The sequence below is a fragment of the Psittacula echo genome (assembly GCF_963264785.1).
Source record: "Psittacula echo genome assembly, chromosome: 5".
Classification (NCBI taxonomy): domain Eukaryota; kingdom Metazoa; phylum Chordata; class Aves; order Psittaciformes; family Psittacidae; genus Psittacula; species Psittacula echo.
Genome location: NC_137739.1, coordinates 78,963,010 through 78,986,064, shown reverse-complemented (window position 1 = coordinate 78,986,064; position 23,055 = coordinate 78,963,010). Strand labels below are relative to the sequence as shown.

General features: G+C 43.7%; 1 protein-coding gene across 1 annotated transcript; it reads left to right on the top strand.

The window, feature by feature from the left end:
- Positions 1 to 198: 198 nt before the first annotated feature.
- GCH1 (GTP cyclohydrolase 1) lies at positions 199 to 20,830 on the top strand (the record flags this gene model as incomplete). Its single annotated transcript, XM_080617932.1, has 6 exons — positions 199 to 567; positions 12,243 to 12,352; positions 14,562 to 14,617; positions 17,631 to 17,662; positions 20,035 to 20,119; positions 20,704 to 20,830. The coding sequence occupies exons 1-6, from the start codon at positions 261 to 263 to the stop codon at positions 20,828 to 20,830; spliced, it is 717 nt and encodes a 238-aa protein (XP_080474058.1). The 5' UTR covers positions 199 to 260.
- Between the last annotated feature and the right edge of the window lie 2,225 nt (positions 20,831 to 23,055).

Below are 23,055 nucleotides of genomic sequence, written 5' to 3'. Positions count from 1 at the left end.
GTCTCTGCCTGCCGGCATCCCCGGGTCCCCGACTCCCGACGCCACCCTGTCGTGGCGGGCTGAGACCGGCCGGCTCATCGCACAGCGGGTGACGTAACGGCGGCTGCCAATGGCAGCGGCGCGGGCGCTATAAAGCGGGCGGTTGAGGCGGCGGGCGGGAGCGCGGCTTCGGGCTGCGGCAGTGCCTGGCGGGAGGGTTGAGGGCTCCGGGCTCCACCGCAGCGCTCTGTCCTCTCGGCGGCCGGGCCCTGCCGGCGCCCATGGAGGCGGCGCGGGGCTGTAACGGGTACGCGCGGCAGGACAGGCCGCCGCCGCCCTCCGCTTCCCCGTCGGCGGTGGCCGAGAAGCCGCGCGGTGCCCCCGGCGGTGGCGGGGACGGGTGGCGGGGCGAGCGGCCCCGCAGCGAGGAGGACAACGAGCTGAGCCTGCCCAGCCTGGCGGCCGCGTACACCACCATCCTGCGCTCGCTGGGCGAGGACCCCGAGCGGCAGGGGCTGCTGAAGACGCCCTGGAGGGCGGCCACAGCCATGCAGTTCTTCACCAAGGGCTACCAGGAGACCATCTCGGGTAGGGAGTGCTGCCCCGGGCGGGCGGGCCGGTGTTCTCCCCCGGGGAGGGCTCCGGGCGGCGGAGCTGGAGCTTGCTGCTTTCATACCAGCCGTGGGGCTGGCTTTCCCACTGTATTGCTTCGCCACTGCCCTGCCACAGTACCGGCAGTCTAATGCCCCTTGTCATTAGCATTAGGAACACCTCGGGGTCTTTCTGTCGTCTCCTTCCCTCTTTTTAAGCTCTATGCCGGTGAAGTTCACGTTCTGTCATAAACTTCCGTGCTTCTGGTTTCGGTGATCAGAACAAGTGCTTTTACTTCCTTTTCTCCAGCATAAACTTTTCAAGCTCTGGCATAGAAACTTACTGATTGTACTTTCCTCTGTCCCCAGCTGAGCTAGGCTGTGTTCAGCCCGGGTAGTGCATTTGCGTCTATCAGCAGACATGGGTGGTTTGAATTTTTCTCCGAGAAAGGCCACTTCTGCTGATGCTTTTAGCAGGTGAGGTTTTTCAAGGGTGGGAATTAAACTTGAGGAAGTGCGGTAAGGAGAAAGGAGGAGGTCAGGGAGGTTCCTGACGCATCTCAGTGTCCTAGCAGTAGATGCTGGTACAGAAAGGGGTCCCGGGTTCACATCCCTGCCCCCTTATCTGCTTGCTGCCTGTGAGCCCTCCCTGAGGGCAGGAGGAGAGGAGCTGGGTGGGATTTATCCTCCCCATCACCAGCGACTCCAAAGGTGTCTCTTGGTTATATTGCAGAGTAAATCTTAATTGAAAACTTCGTATTTACATCAGTTTTCTTCTTAGTCTTTCCATTAACGAGCCTTTCCCAGCTGGGGAATTCCCCTTTTGCTCCCTCTTACGGTAAAAAGCAAGTTCCTGTTAGTGCATAAGGGAGGCAAATACTGTCAGCAAGGACCTTTTGCGTGTGAGTAAGGAAGCAGATGATCCTGGTCTGCCCTCCGGAGTACAGCACTGGTGTGTGGAGCCTGCCCCAGAACAGCATCAATGTGCTGCAGCTGAGCTATGCTGATGGTTGGCATCAGGTAGCTCCTGCTAACCCCCTGGAGTCTGTTCTGTAAGCGCACTGTGCTTCAACTTGAAGGATGCCTTCTGTGTTTAGTTTCTTTTTCACCTCTCTGCTCTTAGTCTTCTGAAATCATATTGCATACAACTTCCGACATTAACTTACTCAGTGGCAACTTATACTTGTGCCGGTGTTGTGTCCTAGCTTGCCCCAGGAGCAGCTTTTCTGTGTTGGTTTTTCTTTTGCACTTTAAATCAAACCAGATTTTCAGGTTCACCTCTGAAAATAGGCTCTGTGCTGCAATGGCCATCCTTGTTCCTCTCTTCCTTCAGTCCTTCTGTATGATCTGTTTGAGATGAGGTTTCGTCAGGGTCTTGGGGCATAATCCTTTATCTACCAGGAATAACTTCTCATTTGGGAACTGCATGTGTGTCCACTGCTCTAACGCACAGGAGGTCTCTTGGTTATCCTGCTAGTCTCTAACATGGGATTTTTTTTTTTAGTGATAGTTTCTGAGCATGAATTTGAGCTGAACCTGGGTGAGGTTGCTGCCTGTCTTAAGCCCTCTCATCTTTCTGCCAGGTGTGTGCGGAGCCTCAAGTTCCCTTCAGATTTTTTACAGCTTTATTCCTGCTCCAGTGTGGATTATCTGGGACCTGAATAGTCTGTCCTAATCTCTCACATTTCAGTGTGCAGAGTAGTTCTGGATAGCTCCTGCCTCTGAATATTCATGCCTGGGAGAGAGCTGTGTTATCCCTTAGAGTAGGAAGTGTCACAGCTGGGTGCAGTACTCTTGGACTGCTCTTTTCTGGGAAATGAAGCTGTGATACTAACAACATTCCTTCTTCAGGTGGAGAATCCTTTTACTTTCCAGCTACTCACATCTTCTTGCATAACGCACAAAGACATGGAACTGCTGGAACAAGTCCAGAGGAGGGCCACGAGGATGATCAGGGGACTGGAGCACCTCCCGTATGAAGAGAGGCTGAGAAAGTTGGGGCTGTTCAGCCTGGAGAAGAGAAGGCTGCGTGGAGACCTCATAGCAGCCTTCCTGTATCTGAAGGGGGCCTACAAGGATGCTGGGGAAGGACTCTTCATCAGGGACTGTAGTGACAGGACAAGGGGTAACGGGTTCAAACTTAAACAGGGGAAGTTTAGATTGGATCTAAGGAAGAAATTCTTTACTGAGAGGGTGGTGAGGCACTGGAATGGGTTGCCCAGGGAGGTTGTGAGTGCTCCATCCTTGGCGGTGTTCAAGGCCAGGTTGGATGATGCCTTGGGTGACATGGTTTAGTGTGGGGTGTCCCTGCCCATGTCAGGGGGATTGGAACTAGGTGATCTTAAGGTCCTTTCCAGCCCTAACTATTCTATGATTCTATGCCAAGCTTTCAGTCTTCCAAGAGGAAGTCTTCTTTACTAGACACAGAAAAAAGTGCTGTAGCTGAAGAACAAGTCCACAGCATCTAGCAAATCGACAAAAATCAAACACAAAAAAACAACTCCGAAAGCCAATAAAAAGCAGTCCTGACTTCTTATTTTCTCAGGTTTATTTTACAGGTTATTTGGCTCCTTATGTGGAACTGTCTGGATAGGCAGATGTAAAAGCAGTGGTTTGTGGGATATGTTGAGGAGCAGTGTTCAGGTTTACCCCCCAGCAGGCAGAGGGTAACAGACACAATATCTTTAATTCCCATCTTTCCATAAAAGGCTTGCCAAGTAGAAGCTTTGTGGTGGTGATTGTACAAATACAGGGTTAGAAGCAAAGACACCTATCTTCAGCTGATGAAGATGAGCCAAGATAGTGAATGGTAGTATAGCTGCAGGATTTAAAATCAGCCTTCTGAGTCTGTCTGCCTATCTGCCTTGGGTAGGCAGGAGAAAAGCCATTAGTTTGTGATGGCATTTTAATTTTCCATATATAACAGGAAAAAAAGGTGTAATCTACTCCAGAAAAGAGAAGGCTCTGGTGAGACCTTGGAGCAGCATTCTGGTACCTAAGGAGCTGACAATAAAGCTGTAGAGAGACTTTTGACAAGGGCCTGTAGGGATAGGACAAGGGGGAATGACTTTAAACTGACAGAGGATAGATTTACATTAGATGCCATTAGAATTTCTTCCCTGTGAGAGTGGTGAGGTGCTGGCCCAGGTTATACAGCAAGGTCCTGGACCTGGGCTGGGGCAACCCCTAGTATCAGCATAGGCTGGGGGTGGAGGGGTTGAGAGCAGCCTGTGGAGGAGGACTTGGGGGTACTGCTGTATGAAAAGGATGTGACCTGCCAGTGTGCAGCTTGGAAAGCCAACTGTATGCTGGGCTGCTTCACCAGCAGTGTGACCTGCAGGTTGAGGGAGGTGATTCTCCCACTCTCCTGCTCTGCTTTAGTGGGACCCCACCTGCAGTACTGCATCCAGCTCTGGGGTCCCTAGCATAGGAAGGACATGGACCTGTGGAGTGAGTCCAGAGGAATCCATGGAGATGCTTAGGGGCTGGAACACTTCTGCTATGGAGACAGGCTGAGAGAGCTGGGGTTGTTCAGCCTGGAGAAGAGAAGGCTTCTGGGAGACCTTAGAGCAGCTTCCAGTGCTCAAAGGGGGCTTATAAGAAAAGTGGGGACAGACATTTTAGTAGGGCCTGTTGTGACAGGAGAAGGGGTAATGGTTATAAACTAAAAGAGGGTAGATTCAGACCAAATCTCAGGAAGAAATCTTTTACAATGAGGGTGGTGGGGCACTTTAACAGGTTGTCCTGAGAAGTTGTGGATCCTCAATCCCTGGAAACATTCAAGGCCAGGTTGGACAGGGCTTCGAGGGACCTGATCTAGTGGAAGGTTTCCCTGTCTGTTCAAGGGGGTTTGGATTGGGTGATCTTTAAGGTCCTGTCCAACACAAACTGTTCTATGATCTTTTTGGTTACTGTGTGTCTGAGAATATAATACATTTGGGGCATGGTTATATGTGTTGGTTACTTGATCTTTCCTGGATCTTGTTGTTTTGCTCCCCTGACACCTGATTTTATTTGTATTTTTGTACTTTCCATAGCTTTGTAGTGTTGTAGGGAAGATTACATCTAAATTCTGACCCTTCTCTTCATTCAGATTCATGTAACACAGAAGCTGATTCTGTTTTCCAGCTTCTTTTTCATAATGCAGAATAACAGTGTTCCTGCTTTACCCCTTATTTGTCTTTGCTGTCTGTGTTCTGCAGCTGGTCAGTATTGTATTTCAGAGCCATTAGTAGAGTTTACTTGCTAAATGTGTAGATTTGTCTCCTGTTCTTTCTAGATTGTCTTTTCTTGTATTAATCCTCGCTTTACCAAAGGCTTCAGCCTTTCTTTGACAAAATGTATTCAAATATATAGATCTTGCTTCTATACATGACATACAAAGTCACCAAACTTCCACTGGAGCAGCAAGAATGTCTCCAGTGACTTCAAATGAAATCCACCTGGGGACCAGATTAAAAAGTGCTAGCAGTTCACACCTGGGTTTCTGTGTAGACCAACAGCCATTCCAAGGGAAACCTCTTAATGTGTTGGTGAGGATGGCAGAGCAGACAAGATACTAACAATATCACTTCTGAATTTCATGCAGTGCTTCTGCATGAGTATCCAAGAACATGTTTTCTTTTCCAGAGTCAGATCTATCAGCTTCGTACTTCTGGAAGTAAATTATATAACAAAACAATAACCTGTCGTCTTGTTTGATAAAGGCTAACAGCAGGAATGCTGATAGCAGTTGCCTTTAGCTTTCTTAGAGTTGGTTCAGGCAATTGCCTGCCACACGAAGGCTGTACCTTGAGAGATTTGTCTGTCCTTTTACCAAAGGCTTAATGTCATACTTGGAGGTGCTGTCTGTGGGTCTCTATAAATGCTACAAAGCACATGTGTGTGCAGATGCAGAAAATGAGTGAATAAATGGAAATACAAGATTGCAGACAGTACTAACTTTGATTCTGAAGTCTTCAGCTTTGGTTACATCTTGCTAAGCAGAGCTAACTGCTAAGTTACAGAAAGTGTTAGCTACAGTCAATGTCAATGATGCCAACTTCAAATGGTAAATCATAAAGGGGTTGGTTCTGATTGTGTAATCCCATAGGAAATATTAGGCACAGTTTGAACAAGCTGCCTGTGTCTACAGTGGGAAGTTAACCTGGTTTCATCATCCATAAGCACTCTAAGGAACACAGCATACTCATTAAACTGTGTTTGTTGGTAGTGGTGCTAGCTGTTACATGAATGAAGGCTGGAAGACTTTTTTTTTGGTAGGTGTGTTAGCTTTCAAGCAGATTCTGCTGTCCTTTCAGCATGTTTAACAAGAAAATGAAAATCGGAAATCTGGGAGAGGGTAACTTCTCTCTCTGAAGCTCTGTGGTTTGAAAGGCTGCTTGCATGCCTTATTTCCCTGAAAGCTAAGTGACTCTGCTGTGCAGCTTTTATTTTAAAGCAAGTACTAGCTAGTTAAGTCTTACGGAGTAGACTAACTGAACAGTGTGAATGTTGCTTTTCCTGTGGTGAAAGTACAACCTTAATACTCTTTCTTCATCATCTTGTCTGTGGATTTGGTATTTTGACAGATGACAGCCATGGTGTAAGCTCATAAATTTTCCAAGCTTGCTTAGTTTGCTGTGGATGAGAGGTGCTAAGCATCACTACATAAAATAGACAGGCAGTGTCTTAAACAAACAAGACTGTTTGATCAACAGCGCTGCCCTTTGCTAAGAGCTGGTGAGTTACTTTATTCTTTCCTGCAAAAAAAGATACCGCTAGTTCTCTTTCCATAGATGCAACAGTATAACCTATTAGTAATTCAAGCATCAGCATTATTGTGGTATAGCAATGGCTTCTTTCTTGTAAATCAGAGGGTGGGATATACTGGGTTGTACAGAGTAAGATTCTTGGGGGTTTCTTTCCTCAACCTGTACCCCCACATGCATGAAGCCTACCATGCTGAAAGAGGTATTTCATGCAGTGAAACTTCTGCTGGAAACTAGGACTGTTGGACTTCCCAGGATGATCTCCCCTGCCCATTAATGCTCAAGTAACACCAAGCTTGTTTGCAATTTTGTTGGGACTGTAATAAATGTCTTAACATCTCAGATCTTACCTACTCAAGGCTCCTGATCATGTTGCTTTTCCAAAGTGTTTTGTCTTCTCTGATTTTTTTTTTTTCTTCTGTTTTGATTTCAGAAAGTGTGGACAAGGGGACTTTCAGCACCTTCTATGACATGAGACATTGAAATTGTTATTGAAATCCTGATACATTTTAATGAGTATCTCCATAATCCCGCTTTCCCACATATTAATAAACCTCCTGGCAGAGAACAACTCCTAGAACCTAATCTTAGCTTTATCTGAGAGTCTGCAATAACTGATCGCTTACGAATAGACTTGAGTCTCCCACAGCAACATGGAAAGTGTCTCATAGGAGAATAAATCCGTACAAATAGTGGCCAGAATTAGTTGAATAGCAATAATGCTTTTTCTCCATCTTTGCTTCTATGGTATGTCTTAAATTAGACATCTGGTTCACCTCTGTTCTGGTAACTGAGGAATTAAGTTTTGTTTATGAAACAAATGTTCCTGTTGGAAGCTGAATGTCTGTTTCTAGTCCTTTGATGTGGCAGTGATGAAATCTGAAATATTAGTCACAAACTTGTAGATTCCTCTGTGTCTGAGGTTTCTCTGTCAGGTTTCTGCTAGGAAGGTGTGTTATAGGAAGGAAGCCACATAATGCCCATCTAATTTTTCTCTGCAGCTCTTGAAGTCTATTGCTTATTTAATAATGTGGCATCATAGGCTGTGGCTATTTTCTAGAGCTCTTCAAGACTTCTTGAAGCAAATGGCATACCCAGTTTACCCTCTTTCTTATTATCCTGAAGTCATTAAATTTCTGCAGCAGTACCAACTATATGACTGAGTGCTTTTGTAGCCTGATTCTCTTCTCTGTGTGCATAATAAACTCCTGGTACCTTTTTAATACTGAAAACCTGCAATAATTGTTTCTTCTCTGGAATATTTTCTCTAACTACAGTTACCTGTAGTGTCATCACATGAATAAATAAAGTAATTCAGTTTTGACTTTAAAACTTACTGCTTACCCAGAAGCAACTGAAAGGCTTTCACAGCAGTTTCCTTCCAGATTTAATTCTGCCCTTGTAGTCTGTTGGTTTCCCCATCACACGTTCAGCTGTTAGTTCATGTCTCCTGCTCTGTTAGTTACATCTGTATTCAGATGAAGAGGCACTTGAGAAACACATTCAAAGGTGGCTGCCAACACACCCCAGCTGGTTATACCTCATTGGATGGCTAGCCTTTGGTGTCTGGCTTATGGCACTGCTGTTCTGGAGTATCCTCCAAACCATGGCCCATTACTATTTTGTTCTAGGTACCCTGTTATTGGTTTTGTCTGTGTTCCCAAGAGAGCAGAAGGTACCTGACCTCAGCCTGTATCTTAGTTTGTCCAAACTAATAGGCATTGCTATGGTGTGACTTGCCACACCACTCTCACAGGATGTCTGCCTCCCTTGGCCTGAACTCATTCCTGTGATGGCCTCAGCTGCCTGCTGTGACTTACAGGTCACCATAGAGAGCATAGGCGCTGTCAGTGACCAGCTGTGTAATGGGTATCGGGAGAACCTTATGTCTCTAGCAGGATTCATGAGCTCAGGGGACTGTCTGAGGCTGCCTTTTTTTCTGTTGACACTGAACAATCCTCAGTCTGACTACTCTGAAGTGGAGCAGTGAGGCAACTTAGCACCATGGGGAAGTACTTTAACTCGTAGAACAGCCTATATCATTCTTCTGTCTCCCAGGCATAATAAAAATGGGACACTTGAAGTGCTGTGAAGCTGATGCAGTGTTGCTCTCCAGAGTGCTGCCATCCTTCATTCCCTTCACCTACTGAGCCATATGCTGGGTGGGTTCTTGTGTCTTTGGTTGCCAGAGGTGCTTTTGCTTTCCTGTGTCACATTAAAGCCATGCAAATAGTTTCTATAGCAACAGGTCTTTTTGCTTAGCTCTGACGCAAAATCCTGAAAGGTCTTTCTCATTCAATTCTGATGTTTGCTTTTATCAACTCTTTTTGAAGATAAAGGCAGCAGAATTAATTCTGCTGTTTCAGTAGTTAGCTTGCTGTAGAGTTGACTAATTAGTTTTAAGAGCTCACTGAAGTTTCTATACCAGGACTTGAGCTTTGTGTTGAAGGCAAAATCAGCTGGAATAATCCGGAGAGCACCCTGACAGTACATAAAATGTTTGGTTTTGTTCCGTTCTTCCCAGCCATCTATTTTAACTTGGATGTTAGCTTTTAGTTAACATGATATGTCTAGGCTTAAGGACTTAAGCAGTAAATTCCCTTAGCTTTTCTGGGGTGGTGAAAAATGAAAATGGGGATATTTGCAATCTCTTTGGCTTATGGAAAGGGCTTAGTGGCAGCACTTGAACAGAGCTGTTGCTGATAAAAGCAATGTGAAGGAGGTGTGACTATGAGAGGCCAAGGGATGATATATGAACATGCTTATCCTCTTGCTAGCGGAGGAAATGCTGATCCTATCCTACTGATGTGGGTGATTACGTAGGTGGTACTTGGAGGGAGTGAAAGTGTTGCTTCATTTGAGAGGAAGAATCTCCTTTCTGTGTTAACTAGCAGGCTGTTGAGGAGCCCATCTGAGCTTCAGGTGCCTCGCTTTGTTAGGAAACCAAGCTAGCAATGTTTACTTCAAGCCCTCATCCCTCTAAAAACCCTGTAGACTTTTGCTTTGAAGGTCCTGGTGTCACAGGAGGAAGGGATGGGGAAGATGCAGGTGCATTAAAAAGGCAGGTGAGTATTTTAGAGCTGAGAGATGCAGCCACTGTAACAGCCACATTGCTCTGTGTGAACTGGGACAGGCCTGAGGAGAGACAACATGACTTCTGGATCTTGTCCTGAGTGTCAGGAATAAATGCTTTGGGGCCTCCAAATGAAAGAATGGCAAAAGAGGCCTGAATTTATCCTCAGCTTTGTTTCTGGCCTGGTTAATCTGAGGGCTTGTTTTCCCTTCTGTCCTTTCAGCTCTGTTAAGTTGTCCAGAACGTGTGCTGCAGAATGCAGGCTGAGCTTCTTGGGGCTCTGTTTGTGGCTGTTGCAAATTGAATGACACACACGCGTGCACAAAAAGGCAGACCAAGTTAGATAAAACCACTAACCTGGTTTCTTCTTTTATGGGTTCTGGTCCTCCTTTGCAAGGAGTAACAAGTGCTGACTTAAAATCAGCATGCTGCAGGCACAGCTGCGGAGGTTGTGCAGCTGAGCAGGTATCAACTGTGCTCTGGCTACAATATTATATCTAAGGTGCAAAATTGGCAAGACCCGTATAAATGAGAAACATGAAGCATCCTCCAGCTCTGTGGTTATGTTCTTAGCACACGGATCTGTTTGCTTACACACCTCTAAAGCTTGATTGCTTTAGCCATGAGAAGGATGCATTTTGTTTCTGAAATTACCTGTGTGATGCTTCATGGGTCACTTAACCTTCTTCTTCTACCAGCTTTAAAATAGGATAACAGCTGCCTCCATGATACAGCATGAGTCTTCAGCATTCCCATGATGGAGTTAGGTTCCTTAGATAAAGTTTGTAAGGACCTATTCATGCATATTTTATATATAAATAAGTGTGCCTATGCATATATATGTAGATATATATGAGACTTCATGGCTGAAGTACCTTCTGTTACAGCTTTAGCCTTACCCTGTGTCACACATTGTCATGACTTTGAATGAGAGCATGGCTGTGTTTGATTGTTCTGAACAGTCTGCTTTGAGAGTGTGCTGACATAAATCCTTATCTAACACTGGACATCTGATGCACTCCTGGCAAGGCTGGTATGAGCCAAGCTGTGGTCTAATAACAGCAGCAATCACTCTGGAGATGCTCTGTGGCTCTGTTTGCATTTTGTTTTAATAATGGTGCTCATAGTAGCAGGTTTTGCGAGAGCTCTGTTTGCCTTTCTGCTGTAGAAATGGTACAGCTGCAGAGTGCTGCAGGAGGGGACTAAGAACCCAGACAGCTGCTCTGTCTCCTCTTCCCTCTTCTCTGAGCCTGCTCTGTTTTGGATTCTGGCTATTCCTGCTGAATTCATAGTTATACAACCACATGATGCTCCTATGTAATCAGAATTCTTGCCAGCTTGGTGTAAACTAGGCTTTGAAATTTGAAGAACAAATTCACGAGCCTTTACAGAGTTGTTTCCTGGGCTCTTTCATGCCCCGTACTGCTGCTCTCTGACCTGATCAAAAGCCTTCTGGGTTCAGCTTTGCTGTCTTGCAGGTTGCCAGCCATTCCAGGAAAGAACATGCATCGCAGGCAGAACATCTTGTGCACAGTTTCCAGGGTTACCTGTGTAGTGCTGATAGCAAACAGGAAATTAAAATGCTCCATGATGATGATACATTATTGACAACAGATGGTGGCCATTAGGTGTACGTGCATGTCAGGGGAAGGCATAAAGGCAAGTAGAGCAGACATGACTATTAGATTTGTGTAATTGCCACTGCAGGTGCTGAGCTCCACTGCGGCTGAAGCAGGGCAGTCCCTAAGCAAATGGTTCCTTCTCGTCCTGGTGTATGTGACTGGTTCCCGAAAGTAACTCCAAGTGTCAGTGTGTCTTCAGGCTAAGTTGTTTGCAGAGTTCCTTGTTCTGATTATCAGCCCTTCTGTACAGCTTGTTCTCTCTTGCTGTTATCTCTAATCTCTCTTTTCTATACAGCTTTTTTCTCTTGTCCTTCAAAAGGCTTGGTCTCTTCAGGCTGTTCTGCTTTTAACCTCTCCAAGCATGGTCCAGCTGCCTGCAATCTTTGTGAAGATTATAGTGATCTGCTCTAACCTGTGTCAGGATTGCTAGGGGACTTGTCAGAGGACTGCTAAATCTGGAAACTCAACTGAGGATCTGTCCTGCTAAATTTTGATGCTAGCAAAGTGTCACGTTATGTATTCCTTTTCTTACTGAGCTCTCTCTTCTTCCTTCTGTCTTTGTGGGTTTCTCCACTTCAATTCTGTTAACTCTGAGGTGCAGAATTAGGCCGGAGTATGCATACACATGCCTGCCTTCAGTTTGGGACACAGTGAATCGCTCCCTGATCTGTGCATACAAATCTGTCTCTTCAACTTTTGTCTGTACCTAAACAGCTGCTGACTGGTGTGCTTCAGGATGAAATAAGAGTATCTTATTTAAGTGCAAACCCTCCTTGAAAACAGTGATGCTGGTGTTGAAGTGTTTGAAAAAACTGCTGTGATGGCTTAGCTTTTCTCAAACCTCAGGCTCAGCTTTGCTTGTGGTATGTGGAAGCACTAATGAAAGCCCATTTTTGAGGCATCCTCTCCTCCTCTTAACATGTCAATAATTCTGCTAAGACTAGACTCCTTCTGATCTGGACTCATCCTACTATTTAAATAAAACACTACAGGCTGACTTCTGGTGTAGCATGTAGTAGTTTGACATAGCACTGTGGCAACTGTATGACCATATTCAAACTGAAGCGTACTTGTGATGTTAGTCTTTACTTGCCTCCTGTATCCTATCCCTTAAGTCTGTAGTACTGAGAAAGCTGTGCTCTTGCTACAAGACTTCTCAGATACTGGCTGGAAGAACCTTCCATGCTTCTGTGTTTATTTTTTTTCTAATGTGAATCTTTAATTTCAGATGTTCTGAATGACGCCATCTTTGATGAAGATCATGATGAGATGGTAATTGTGAAGGACATAGACATGTTCTCATTGTGTGAGCATCATCTCGTTCCATTTGTTGGAAAGGTAACTCTTCCTCACAAAACAAATGTGGGAATATATGATAAAAGACCTAAAGTACATGTAAAAGACCTTTTGTAGCTGTAACTACAAAGCTTTTAAGGCTTTAAGTATTTACTGCTTACGGCTATGATTCTGGAAGTTAATCTTCAGAATACAAATAAGAAAGACCTTCTTAATGTGAGTTTTATTTGTATTTAAGCTCCTAAAATATAATGCTCAACCTTTCCTAGTCTCTGTAATCTAATGGTTTCTGACATTTAATATCAAAGCTCTTCTTCATGAAGCAGCAGCAAGCCTTGAGGGCAGACATCTTGATATTAAACCAGCTCACCCTGCACACTGGCTCTGTCACGGATTTAGCTTCTGGCTCAGAGCTATCTGGTGCACATTCACCTCGGGAACCCTCTGTGTGCAGAACAAGCTTCTGATTAGTAGCCCTGTCTTAAATAAACGAGCCCCATCAGGGAGAGGGTGGTCAAAATTGACTAGCAGGAGGGTGCTTAGATTGGGACTCCCATGAAAGGAGCTGGTGTTCCAGAGGGTGTTGAAATTGTGATGCCAACAACTTTAAAAAGTAAATAAAAACTCTCAAGTTAACCACTGTAAACGTGACGAAGAGTTCAGAATGGGTAGTCCCTTCAGCATATTTCAGCCTCTTCACTCCCGTATCAGCACAGAAGGATGGAGCTTATTCTGATCCATCTGTTATATCATAAAGTACTCACAGGCCAGGGAGTAGCAAATGCTTTTGTTGTCTATAAAATTCAATCAGTACCACATATGTTCCAAGTAAACTGTCTCCCAAAAATAAAATACCTGAACAGAAACCAGCCATTTATTTAGTTGAGTCAACTCAATTTCCTCTGCTTTTTCTCACTGTTAGTATTTTATACTGGAAATAAAGGTAACTTCTTTTTCTGTGCAAGCTTTCTATTTTGCCTATTATCCTCTTTGTTACTCCTGCGGCAATATATGCATTCTTTTTACATCTAGCTGTTTAGCCTGTGTGGTTTGGAGAAATCTCCTCGCAAACACCGAATCGGTCCTGCTCGTATAATGGTCTGCTAAATGACTTGGTATGCCTCTAAATATTCTCAGACTAACCATTCTCCTGTTGGGTACATCAAACAGGCTGCAAATACCGACCAGTAGGTCTTGAATTTGCAGTCCTATCTTAAATGGAACTAAGAAATTCACAAAAACAGTCAATGGGGAACAGGATTCAACGTTTGCTTCTAAGTTATGTCTCACTTTGAAATGTTTCATGTCTTTTCAGGTGTCAGTAGGTTGATTACCCAACAGAAGTGATAGGAATGAGCATGTTAGCCAGGTAATTAGGTGCATTGTGGTACCTCTGACTGCAGATACAGCAATACAGGATTCTGAGATGGGGCCTCTTGGCAAAGCACTAAGACAGAATCCTACACTGACACTCCCCTACTGTATCTTGGCTAATCTTTCAAGTCTTTGGTACAGTGACACAATGCTGGTTTATAATCTATTATAACTGTAAACCCACTTGAATTCATAGCCTGTGCTGCTTTCTAAAACCAAGAAGCTAAATGCCTTTCCCCTCAGATACCTTTGTATCTGAGTATTTTTCTACTGAACTTATTCCAACTTAGTGCAACTGTGTTTAGTATGAATATTCAGCAAATCCATACTTGAGTAGGATGGAAGTTGACTTAATTGCACAGTGATGTATGGTACTACTAAAGCAGGGGAAGAAAACCCCGAACAACAGTAAGTGCAGCCTGAATTTGGTGGCAAAGTACTTCTTGCCATCAGAACTTTAATTGGAAGTGAAGTACAATCACTCTCTCTCCCACTCCCTAAATCCATTTTAGGTTTTGAAAGAAAAGCCATGTTTATTTTATATGAATAGTGCTGTACTGAGTAATAGACTGCTTTTTGTACCCAAATGTAGTAGCATTCCTGAACTTGGAACTCTTGAAGAGTTGTGATCTTTCTCCCCCTCAGAAAACTTAGCTGTTCTTCACCAGGACACTGACCTCACCAGGCATTTGCAGTCTCTGTTAGCTCCACAGTTTTTCAGCCTTGCATGGCGGCATGTTCCTCTCACATACTAAGACTTCTGGACTGTTCCATAGTTAGTTCCAGAACGAATGCACATCTCATTCTCTGTGCATGAGTTTCATAGGCATTTGGAAGTGCGGTTTTGATTCTGTTAATGGTTTGTTCTCCTGTCTAGGTACATATTGGCTATCTTCCTAACAAACAAGTACTTGGCCTCAGCAAGCTTGCTAGGTAAGTGTTAATGTAATGAAAGTGATCCTAATTTGTAAAAAGGATTCCAAGCTGTGCTAACTGTGCTAATCTTTCTAATCTGGTCCCCCTGTAAAGCTCAGCTCAGTTTGTGTTGGATTTGGATTTGGATTTAGACCAATCCTCAGCATTATGTTTTTTGTGAAGAGGACAGATAAGTCTTTGAGCTCTGTGTTAATTCACATCAGTTGACTGTAGTACAGCTGTAGTGCATCCAAAGCATTGGTGTCTGCAGGAAGCACTGACACAAGAACAACAAAGAATTTGGTCATGTTCTAAGGCAGGCCACAAAAACCAGTGGGGGTCTCTTAACTATTTGATACTTGTGCGTATATTGACCGATAAGAACAAAAATCCAAAACTTCCACACTGCAAATGAGCACACTTTATAGATAGAAACTGAATCTAAAGCTTTCATCTGTTGGCCGACTTCAGATAAATTTGGCATTTCTTTCTTTCACTCAAGTGAAAGACCTGATGAGAGTGCCTAAGAAACAAAGCAGTTATGATGCACTTGAGAAATCCATTTGTTACACAAAATAGCTTTTTCCTCAGCTTTTTCCTTTGGAGCGGTTGTTGCTCTGAATCTTGTTATAAAGTGATACTTTCTAGTTCTGATGAGGAAGAGGATGGTAGATCCCTTCAATAAGCACATTATGGGGACCAGAGTGGCAGGGTTTCCTGAGAAATGAATCTGAAAAATTGGCTGTAGTTCAAAAAGTCCACACAGGCTTTGCTTGTGCTTTCCCTGATATGTCTGTTAATCTTGCTGTAGTTCCAGTAACACTAATGAGAATTAGCCTTGTAAATCTGCATGCCTGCTGGGTTTTCTTAGCAGGTAAGAAATGGGTAGATATGACATTACAGTGTTTTAAAGTCAGCCAGCCCTGTTCTGTGCTCTGCTTGCACAACAATGAAGTTGGTTTGGAAGTGGAAGGACCCTTGGAGGTCACATCTTTGTTAAGGTAACAAATTACAGGGAGGGTATCTTCTTGTCTAGTGCTTATAGGAGTGGACTTTTCTCTGATTAAAAGGCTGAAATGGGCAGTTTGACATTTAAATTTATTTTCCTGCATGTTCTCTGTGGCTGTACCTAGCTGCTGAAATTGTAGGATGAGGTTCTAAGATCAGCACTGCAGTTGCTGGGCAAAAGACTGCCTTCTGTACCTGCTTACACTTTGGAGATGTCTGTGTGGCTGTTCATGGCTTGTGTGTTGGCTGGCACTCATGTGGCTCGATCTTCTTAAGTGGTGCAACGGTTTATTTGAGGTGGATTTCTGAGGGTGAACATCCTTGCTGAAGAGGTTGTCTTTAGCACTTGGCTTCATTTCTGCAGGGCTTGAATGGAGGATTAAGGATCACATTTGTAATGTGCATCTGTTGATTTGTGCTTGTTCTGGTCTCTTGTTACCTCTAAACTGCAGGTGTAAAAAAGCTCAAAACTGTTTTCAGTGATTTTTTATGCAAGTGGCAACACAGTGCTAGAAGCGTACAATTTTCCTACTATGTATTCTCATTATAGAAACATGCATGAGTATGTGAAAGGCTTCCTGCACTGTGCCTGAAAGGTTAAATCTTGCCTCTTTTTCAAGGGTAAGACTCCTGTATACTGCAATAACGAAAAGATTAGATTCTTGTATAACAAAATGTTCTCATTTCTCACTTGCTTTTGTGTGCTTACCATGAAAAGATTGGTGGGCCAAATAGTGCTTTTCTTTTGTGCCCTTCATAATGCAACCAGTGTTCAAACAAAGATTTGTGATGCTGCTGGTACTGTAGGCCTAATCTTTCATAATAGGATTAGCCTGATATGGTGAGTTTATGTAGTTGTGGATGACCTGCATTTAGTAAACAAACATATTTCTTTGGATTTTAAGTTCAGGCTTGAAAATGTTAATGCAAAGAATTGTTTTTACATAAACATGCTTACAGGACTTCTTACATGTAACAGCAGTATAAAAATATCTGAGCATAAGTTTGTTTCCTATCCATATATTTCATCTAAGTATTTGGTTGCTTTGTTTAGAATAGCTGTAACACAACCATTTTGTTTCTGGAGGGGAGTCTTCAGCATATAATTCTCTTTCCAAAGCAGCAGGCAAGTCTCGTTGTCAGAAATGTTTCTTGTAACTGGTGCCTCAGGCTGCTAGCCAGTGTCTGCTTTTTGTCTAGCCTGATGAGACGGGTATTGAAGCTTTCTGTAGCAACTTTACATGGCCACTTGATGTGTAATTAAGCATTTGAGGTTGGCATGAATAACCCATTGATTTACAGAGTAATTATAAGACTTTGTTCTTAAATGTGTGGATTACAGCACTGTGGCAATAAATGATGGTAGTATCACTTGCATTGCCCCGCAAATGGCTTAAACTTGAAGTCATGTTCGATGGGAGTATTAAGGTGATCCTTGCATTGAAATGTGAAGGATGGTGTGATATATGGGTGGAGAGTATCTGTTGTAAATAAATGCAATTCTGTCTCATTGTTTTTGTTACATTTACAGTTAAATGCAAGAATTGAAAGCATTTCTTGCTTGATTTCAATAGCCTTCTGGGAATCCCAGTGTCTGAATAGTCCTTAGAACAGCATTTGGTTTAGATTGAAGCAGAAGGAGGTAGTCTGACCTCAGTTCAAGGATTAGCTTTCAGGGATTCTTTGGACATGGATTCCCATGCAACTGTGTAATGCAGGGGTGTGGTGGTACAAGTAATTCAAAAGTAACAGCAAATAGAAGCAGCTCTAAGAAGAAGTGACAGGTTTGCCTCTGAAATACCCTCTGGGTAAGGGGAACCTATCAGTAAACACAGTGATGTGCCGAGGGATGTGCTGAGTGATGTCCTGAGCAATGCCGGATGGGGCTGAGCAGCAGCATGGTGTTGCACAGATTTCCAGGAAGGACACAGATCAGTACGGTGGACTTGTTTGGTAGTGTCAAGTTAATAGTGATGGTCAGATAGGAATAACTATAATACTGTCTTTTTCCTTTCTCTTTCAGGATTGTGGAAATATACAGTAGAAGATTACAAGGTAAGCAGACGAATTTTTGGCTTTGTTGTGTGCACTTCTTTGCTAGCCAGATCAGGGCACTGATAATTGTACATGGAGTACACCTGAGCAAATTTTAGTGTGACAAAACCCACTGTGTTGTTGAACAAGTGTTTCTCATCTGTCATCTTCCTCAGCCTCTGCATTTCCAGTGAAGTGTAACATCTGCCTATAAAAATAGTTGTAGCCAGTAACTGATTCAGAGGATAAATGTGCTACAAGATACAGCTGCCAGGAATAACTAAACTAGTTGGATGCTACTGGAGGTGAACTCTCCTACAAATAGTTTGAGAGATGCCTTCAAGAATTCTTGTTTGAAGAATCATAGAATATCAGATTAGGAAGGATCTCAGGGATCATCTGATCCAACCTTTCTAGGCAAAGCATGACCTAGACTAGATGTCTCAGCACCCTGTCCAGCCAAATATCAAGTGTCCACTGTTAGGGAATCTACCACTTCCTTGGGGAGATTATTCCAGTGGCTGATTGTTCTCATTGTGGAAGATTTTAATGGCTCGATGTCCAGCTGGAGACCAGTAACAAGTGGTGTCCCTCAGGGATCGCTGTTGGGACCGGTCTTGTTCAACATCTTTGTCGGTGACATGGACAGTGGGATTGAGTGCGCCCTCAGCAAGTTTGCCAATGACACCAAGCTGTGGGGTTCGGTTGATACGCTGGAGGGAAGGGATGCCATCCAGAGGGACCTCGACACACTTGTGAGGTGGGCTGATGCCAACCTGATGAAGTTTAACCATGCCAAGTGCAAGGTCCTGCACCTGGGTCGGAGCAATCCCAGGCACAGCTACAGGTTGGGCAGAGAAGAGATTCAGAGCAGCCCTGCAGAGAAGGACTTGGGGGTGTTGGTCGATGAGAAAATGAACATGAGCCAGCTTCAGTGTGCGCTCACAGCCCAGAAACTCAACCATATCCTGGGCTGCATCAAGAGGAGTGTGACCAGCAGGTCGAAGGAGGTGATCCTGCCCCTCTACTCTGCTCTCGTGAGACCTCACTTGGAGTATTGTGTGCAGTTCTGGTGTCCTCAACATAAAAAGGACATGGAACTGTTGGAACAAGCCCAGAGGAGGGCCACGAGGATGATCAGGGGACTGGAGCACCTCCTGTATGAAGAGAGGCTGAGAAAGTTGGGGCTGTTCAGCCTGGAGAAGAGAAGGCTGGGTGGAGACCTCATAGCAGCCTTCCAGTATCTGAAGGGGGCCTACAAGGATGCTGGAGAGGGACTCTTCCTTAGGGACTGTAGTGACAGGACAAGGGGTAACGGGTTCAAACTTAAACAGGGGAAGTTTAGAGTGGATCTAAGGAAGAAATTCTTTACTGAGAGGGTGGTGAGGTACTGGAATGGGTTGGCCAGGGAGGTTGTGAATGCTCCATCCTTGGCGGTGTTCAAGGCCAGGTTGGATGATGCCTTGGGTGACATGGTTTAGTGTGAGGTGTCGCTGCCCATGTCAGGGGGGTTGGAACTAGATGATCTTAAGGTCCTTTCCAACCCTAACTATTCTATGATTCTGTAATTTTCCTCTTGTGTCCAGTTTTGTATATATGGGACCAAAACTGAACACAGTATTCCAAGTGTGGCCTGACAAGCACTGAGTAGATGGGACGATGACAGCTTTATCTCTGCTGGTGGTGTCCTTGTTGATGTAACCCAGCATCCTGTTGGCTTTCTCAAAGAGATGAAGTGAGAGCTGCCATGTCATGGACTGCCTGCCTTCTTGTCCTTGAGAAGTGGAGGAAGCTGCAGGACCTGAGACCTTGGATTTGGCTGAGCCTGCCCTCTTCCTGCAGTTAAATTTGGCCTGTTCTTGGTGACAGAAGTCTCAGTGGCCATTAGGTGTTGGACCAGTGGATAGGGAGTGCTAGAGCTGCAGGAACTTAAGCTTTGCAGGACAGTAGGTTCCCTTAATTTGCTCATTTTTTAATCTTCATTTCCTTTTCTTAGAAGGAGAAATTGTGTGCAGGGAATGAATAGTGTAGCAGTAAAACCAGTGAACAAATATGTTAAAGTTCAGAGAAAACAGAGAAGCAAGAAAATCTAACTGCATAGTAGGAAATGTAAGAGCCATTGTAACAAATCACGGTAATGCAATTCCTGCAAAGGTATAGTGCAAAATGACTTCCAGTATTAACAAGCGAATAAAAGGTCTGTTCAAGGATTAAAAACATAAAAGAGGATTTGGTACTAATAAAAATTACTTAGAAAGAGCAATACTTGTGTACGGGTGGTGAGGAACGGGCGCACTTGGAAGTGAGGATTCAGTGTTGCTGTCCAGATAGTGGCTGTGCATGGATGCTGGTCAGATTTAACACTGCTTCTGAACACCCTGTTGTTCTTTCAGTCCAGGAACGCCTTACCAAACAAATTGCAATAGCCATCACAGAAGCCTTACAGCCCGCTGGAGTTGGAGTGGTTATTGAAGCTACGTAAGTTACTCTCAGCTGTTCTGTGATAGTGTATGGCCTGCATGTGATTCCAGCTGTGTGCTGCAGATGTTGTGTGTTGCCTCTTTGGCTGTGGTAGCTGTGTAACATCCTTCTTTACGAAGCAGAGTGCATACCGACAGTAGTCATAATCCTTGCCCATAGATGGCCCAGTGGGTTGGAGCCATTGAAGTGGGTGCCTACCTGCTCTGCTGCAGAGATGTGGCAACTGGCAGTGTGGTCAGCTGTCCCAGCTGCACTAGGTCTGTGCTCTGCCTCAGTGTACCTTCTGCTTCCTCAAGTAAAGCAAAGCCTGGGACTAGCAACAGGCATGTCCTTATCATCAGAATACACCTGAGAAAGGTGGGATTTTTCCTAGGATTGGAGGAGAGAAGGCAGCACTTGTGGGCTGGGAATTTGACTTTCTGTTCCATAGAGGACAGCTGAGGTACTACTGGCAGATGCCCATTCTGGATAGGGAGGGTTTGTTACTTCCCCAGAATTTACTGTGACCATGTAAGAAAAATTTGTGGGATTCTTTCTTCTGAATATGCCTGATTTATCGACTCCCCTCTCATTTCTTCTAGGCATATGTGTATGGTAATGCGTGGGGTACAGAAAATGAACAGTAAAACAGTAACCAGCACAATGTTGGGAGTATTCCGGGAAGATCCAAAGACCCGTGAAGAATTCTTGACACTCATCAGGAGCTGAAACTGTGTTATTCTCTAAATGCACTCTGGAGATTTTGTCCAGTGTCACTGTCTGTTCTTACTTGTTCCTACACTTTTAAACTAAATTGTTGTGAATTGTTGTCATAGTCTTTGTGCGGTAAAAGACTTCTGATGGCAAATGAAAACGTAATGATGAGGTAGGCGCCTCCTGGATTTCCAGAGATGCTAGTGTCACAGAATTACAAGCAACGAATAGGGTTTTGGAAATGTTTTTCATCTGCAATGCAGAATATTCTGCTCTTAGGAGATAAGTGGGGCTTGAGAGTGAAATGGATATTTATAAAATAGTTATCTTTATTAGAATAAATGGGGAACAGCACAGGAAATGATGGAAAGGCTGTGGATCCTTATAGGACCCCTTATGCTGCAGATACTGCACCTCTGCTGAAAAGTATGGTCCTGAATTCTCTCTAACTATATTTTATTACAAGTCCTGCAGTGGCTGTTTAAAAATCTGGATGTCTATGTTATACCTCTTTGAGATGTTACCTCTGGTGGTGTTTGATGTTCTCGCTAGTATTAACCCTCATTTTTTGTGTGTGTGTTTTGTTTGTTTGAGAAACTTAAAACACATTTGTCCTAGCCTCTTAACGTGCAGGGATTTAACTTCTAAATTATTTGGGGCACATTCTTATCTCAGTATACAGTGTTTTATGCACCTTCTTATCTGTGCCTCAGAATCTCTGACCACTTTTAACTGTTATTTTCTTACTATTTTTAAGCAAACTTTAGCAGGGGGGAGGGAAAAAATCCAGTCTGTGAAGTGCTAAGAGATCCAAAGAGGTTTTTAGTGATATTTATATCTTGAGCTTTCCCTCTTGGATTTCTGTGGGTTAGATCAAGAAGCTAAAAGTAGTCTGGTAATTTGAAAATGAAGAATTCAAGCATGTCAAGATTTGCATCTCATAAATGTTGGACCAAAGGTGAGCACTGAAATCCTAATCACAGCACCATTGTACCTCTTCTGCTTGGCAGCAGGTCATTTCAGGGCAAAGTAACCTGAAATGGCAACGACTTATTTTGTAAGAGCAATTGAGAAAAGCATTTTCAGGGCCATCAAAGTGAATTCAACCACATTTTTTTCTGTGTGGCAACCTCTGTATGTGGCAGTATTGGTACAAAAGGTTCAGTCAGCTGGACTTGGCTGAACTTCTTATACTTTGTTACAGTTTTAATGGGTGTTTTGTAACTCTTAATTGGGAAAACATGAGGCACAAATGAAAACCACCCTGCCCAAACTAAGCACAGGAGGCAAAAGTTAAAGAATAAAATGTCAGCCAGGGTGTCAGATGCTCACAGAGACGGTTCCCATAGTGGTATCTGCTATGCCGAATATGAATCCAAGATGTTCTGTATGTGAACCTAAAAGACAGTTCCTGGTCTGGCAAGCTCCATCTTAACCAACATTCCTGCCTCTTGCTTCAACCCATGTTGGAAATGGAATGAAAATAATGTCTGGTCAAATTTCCATTGGGCCTAAAGAACTTTCAAGAGCAACCACCTCATGTGCTTGATTACACTAATTTTACCTTGATGACCTTCACAGCATTATTGGGAAAAGTCTTTTATAATATCCTCTGTTCTGGAGTCTGTAGAGTTAAGTGCTGCAACAGTGTTTGTCTGCTAGTGTAAACAAGCTGTGTTTGCACATTTATAAAATACACTAACTCTTTGGTATTTGTTCTCCTGAAATGGTTGAGAGCAGATATTGCCGCTTTCTGCTTCATTGTATGTTTCAAATATCCAGCTGAAAAAGCCTTAAATCTTTCTTGCCTGAAGTTCAGAGTAAAATTCTCTAACTCAACAACAGGAAAGAGAATTTGAGGACCAAAGGGGCACACACCAGTATATTTGTTTCTCTTTGCTTGCTTTAGTTTGGAAATTAAGTCTCTGTGAAACTCACTCTTGCTCCTGAGGTAAGGGAAAAGTTGTGTTTTAACCCCTTATCTCTATTCAGGATAAAGTTTGCATTGCACCACCACTGTTTTTTATTTCCATGTGACCTGTAGCCCTTAAAACATACCTCTCTATACTTGTGGCCTTGGATTTTGCTCACATTGTTGTCGTAAGACTTGGTGCATTTTTTGGAACATTAGTATTGTTCAAATACACAAGCTTTAACTACACCTAGTGTGTATGTATGTCTAGGACGTACAGCCTGCTGTTGTACCACGTAAACATGTCTGTTGTCTCTAAAATATTAAA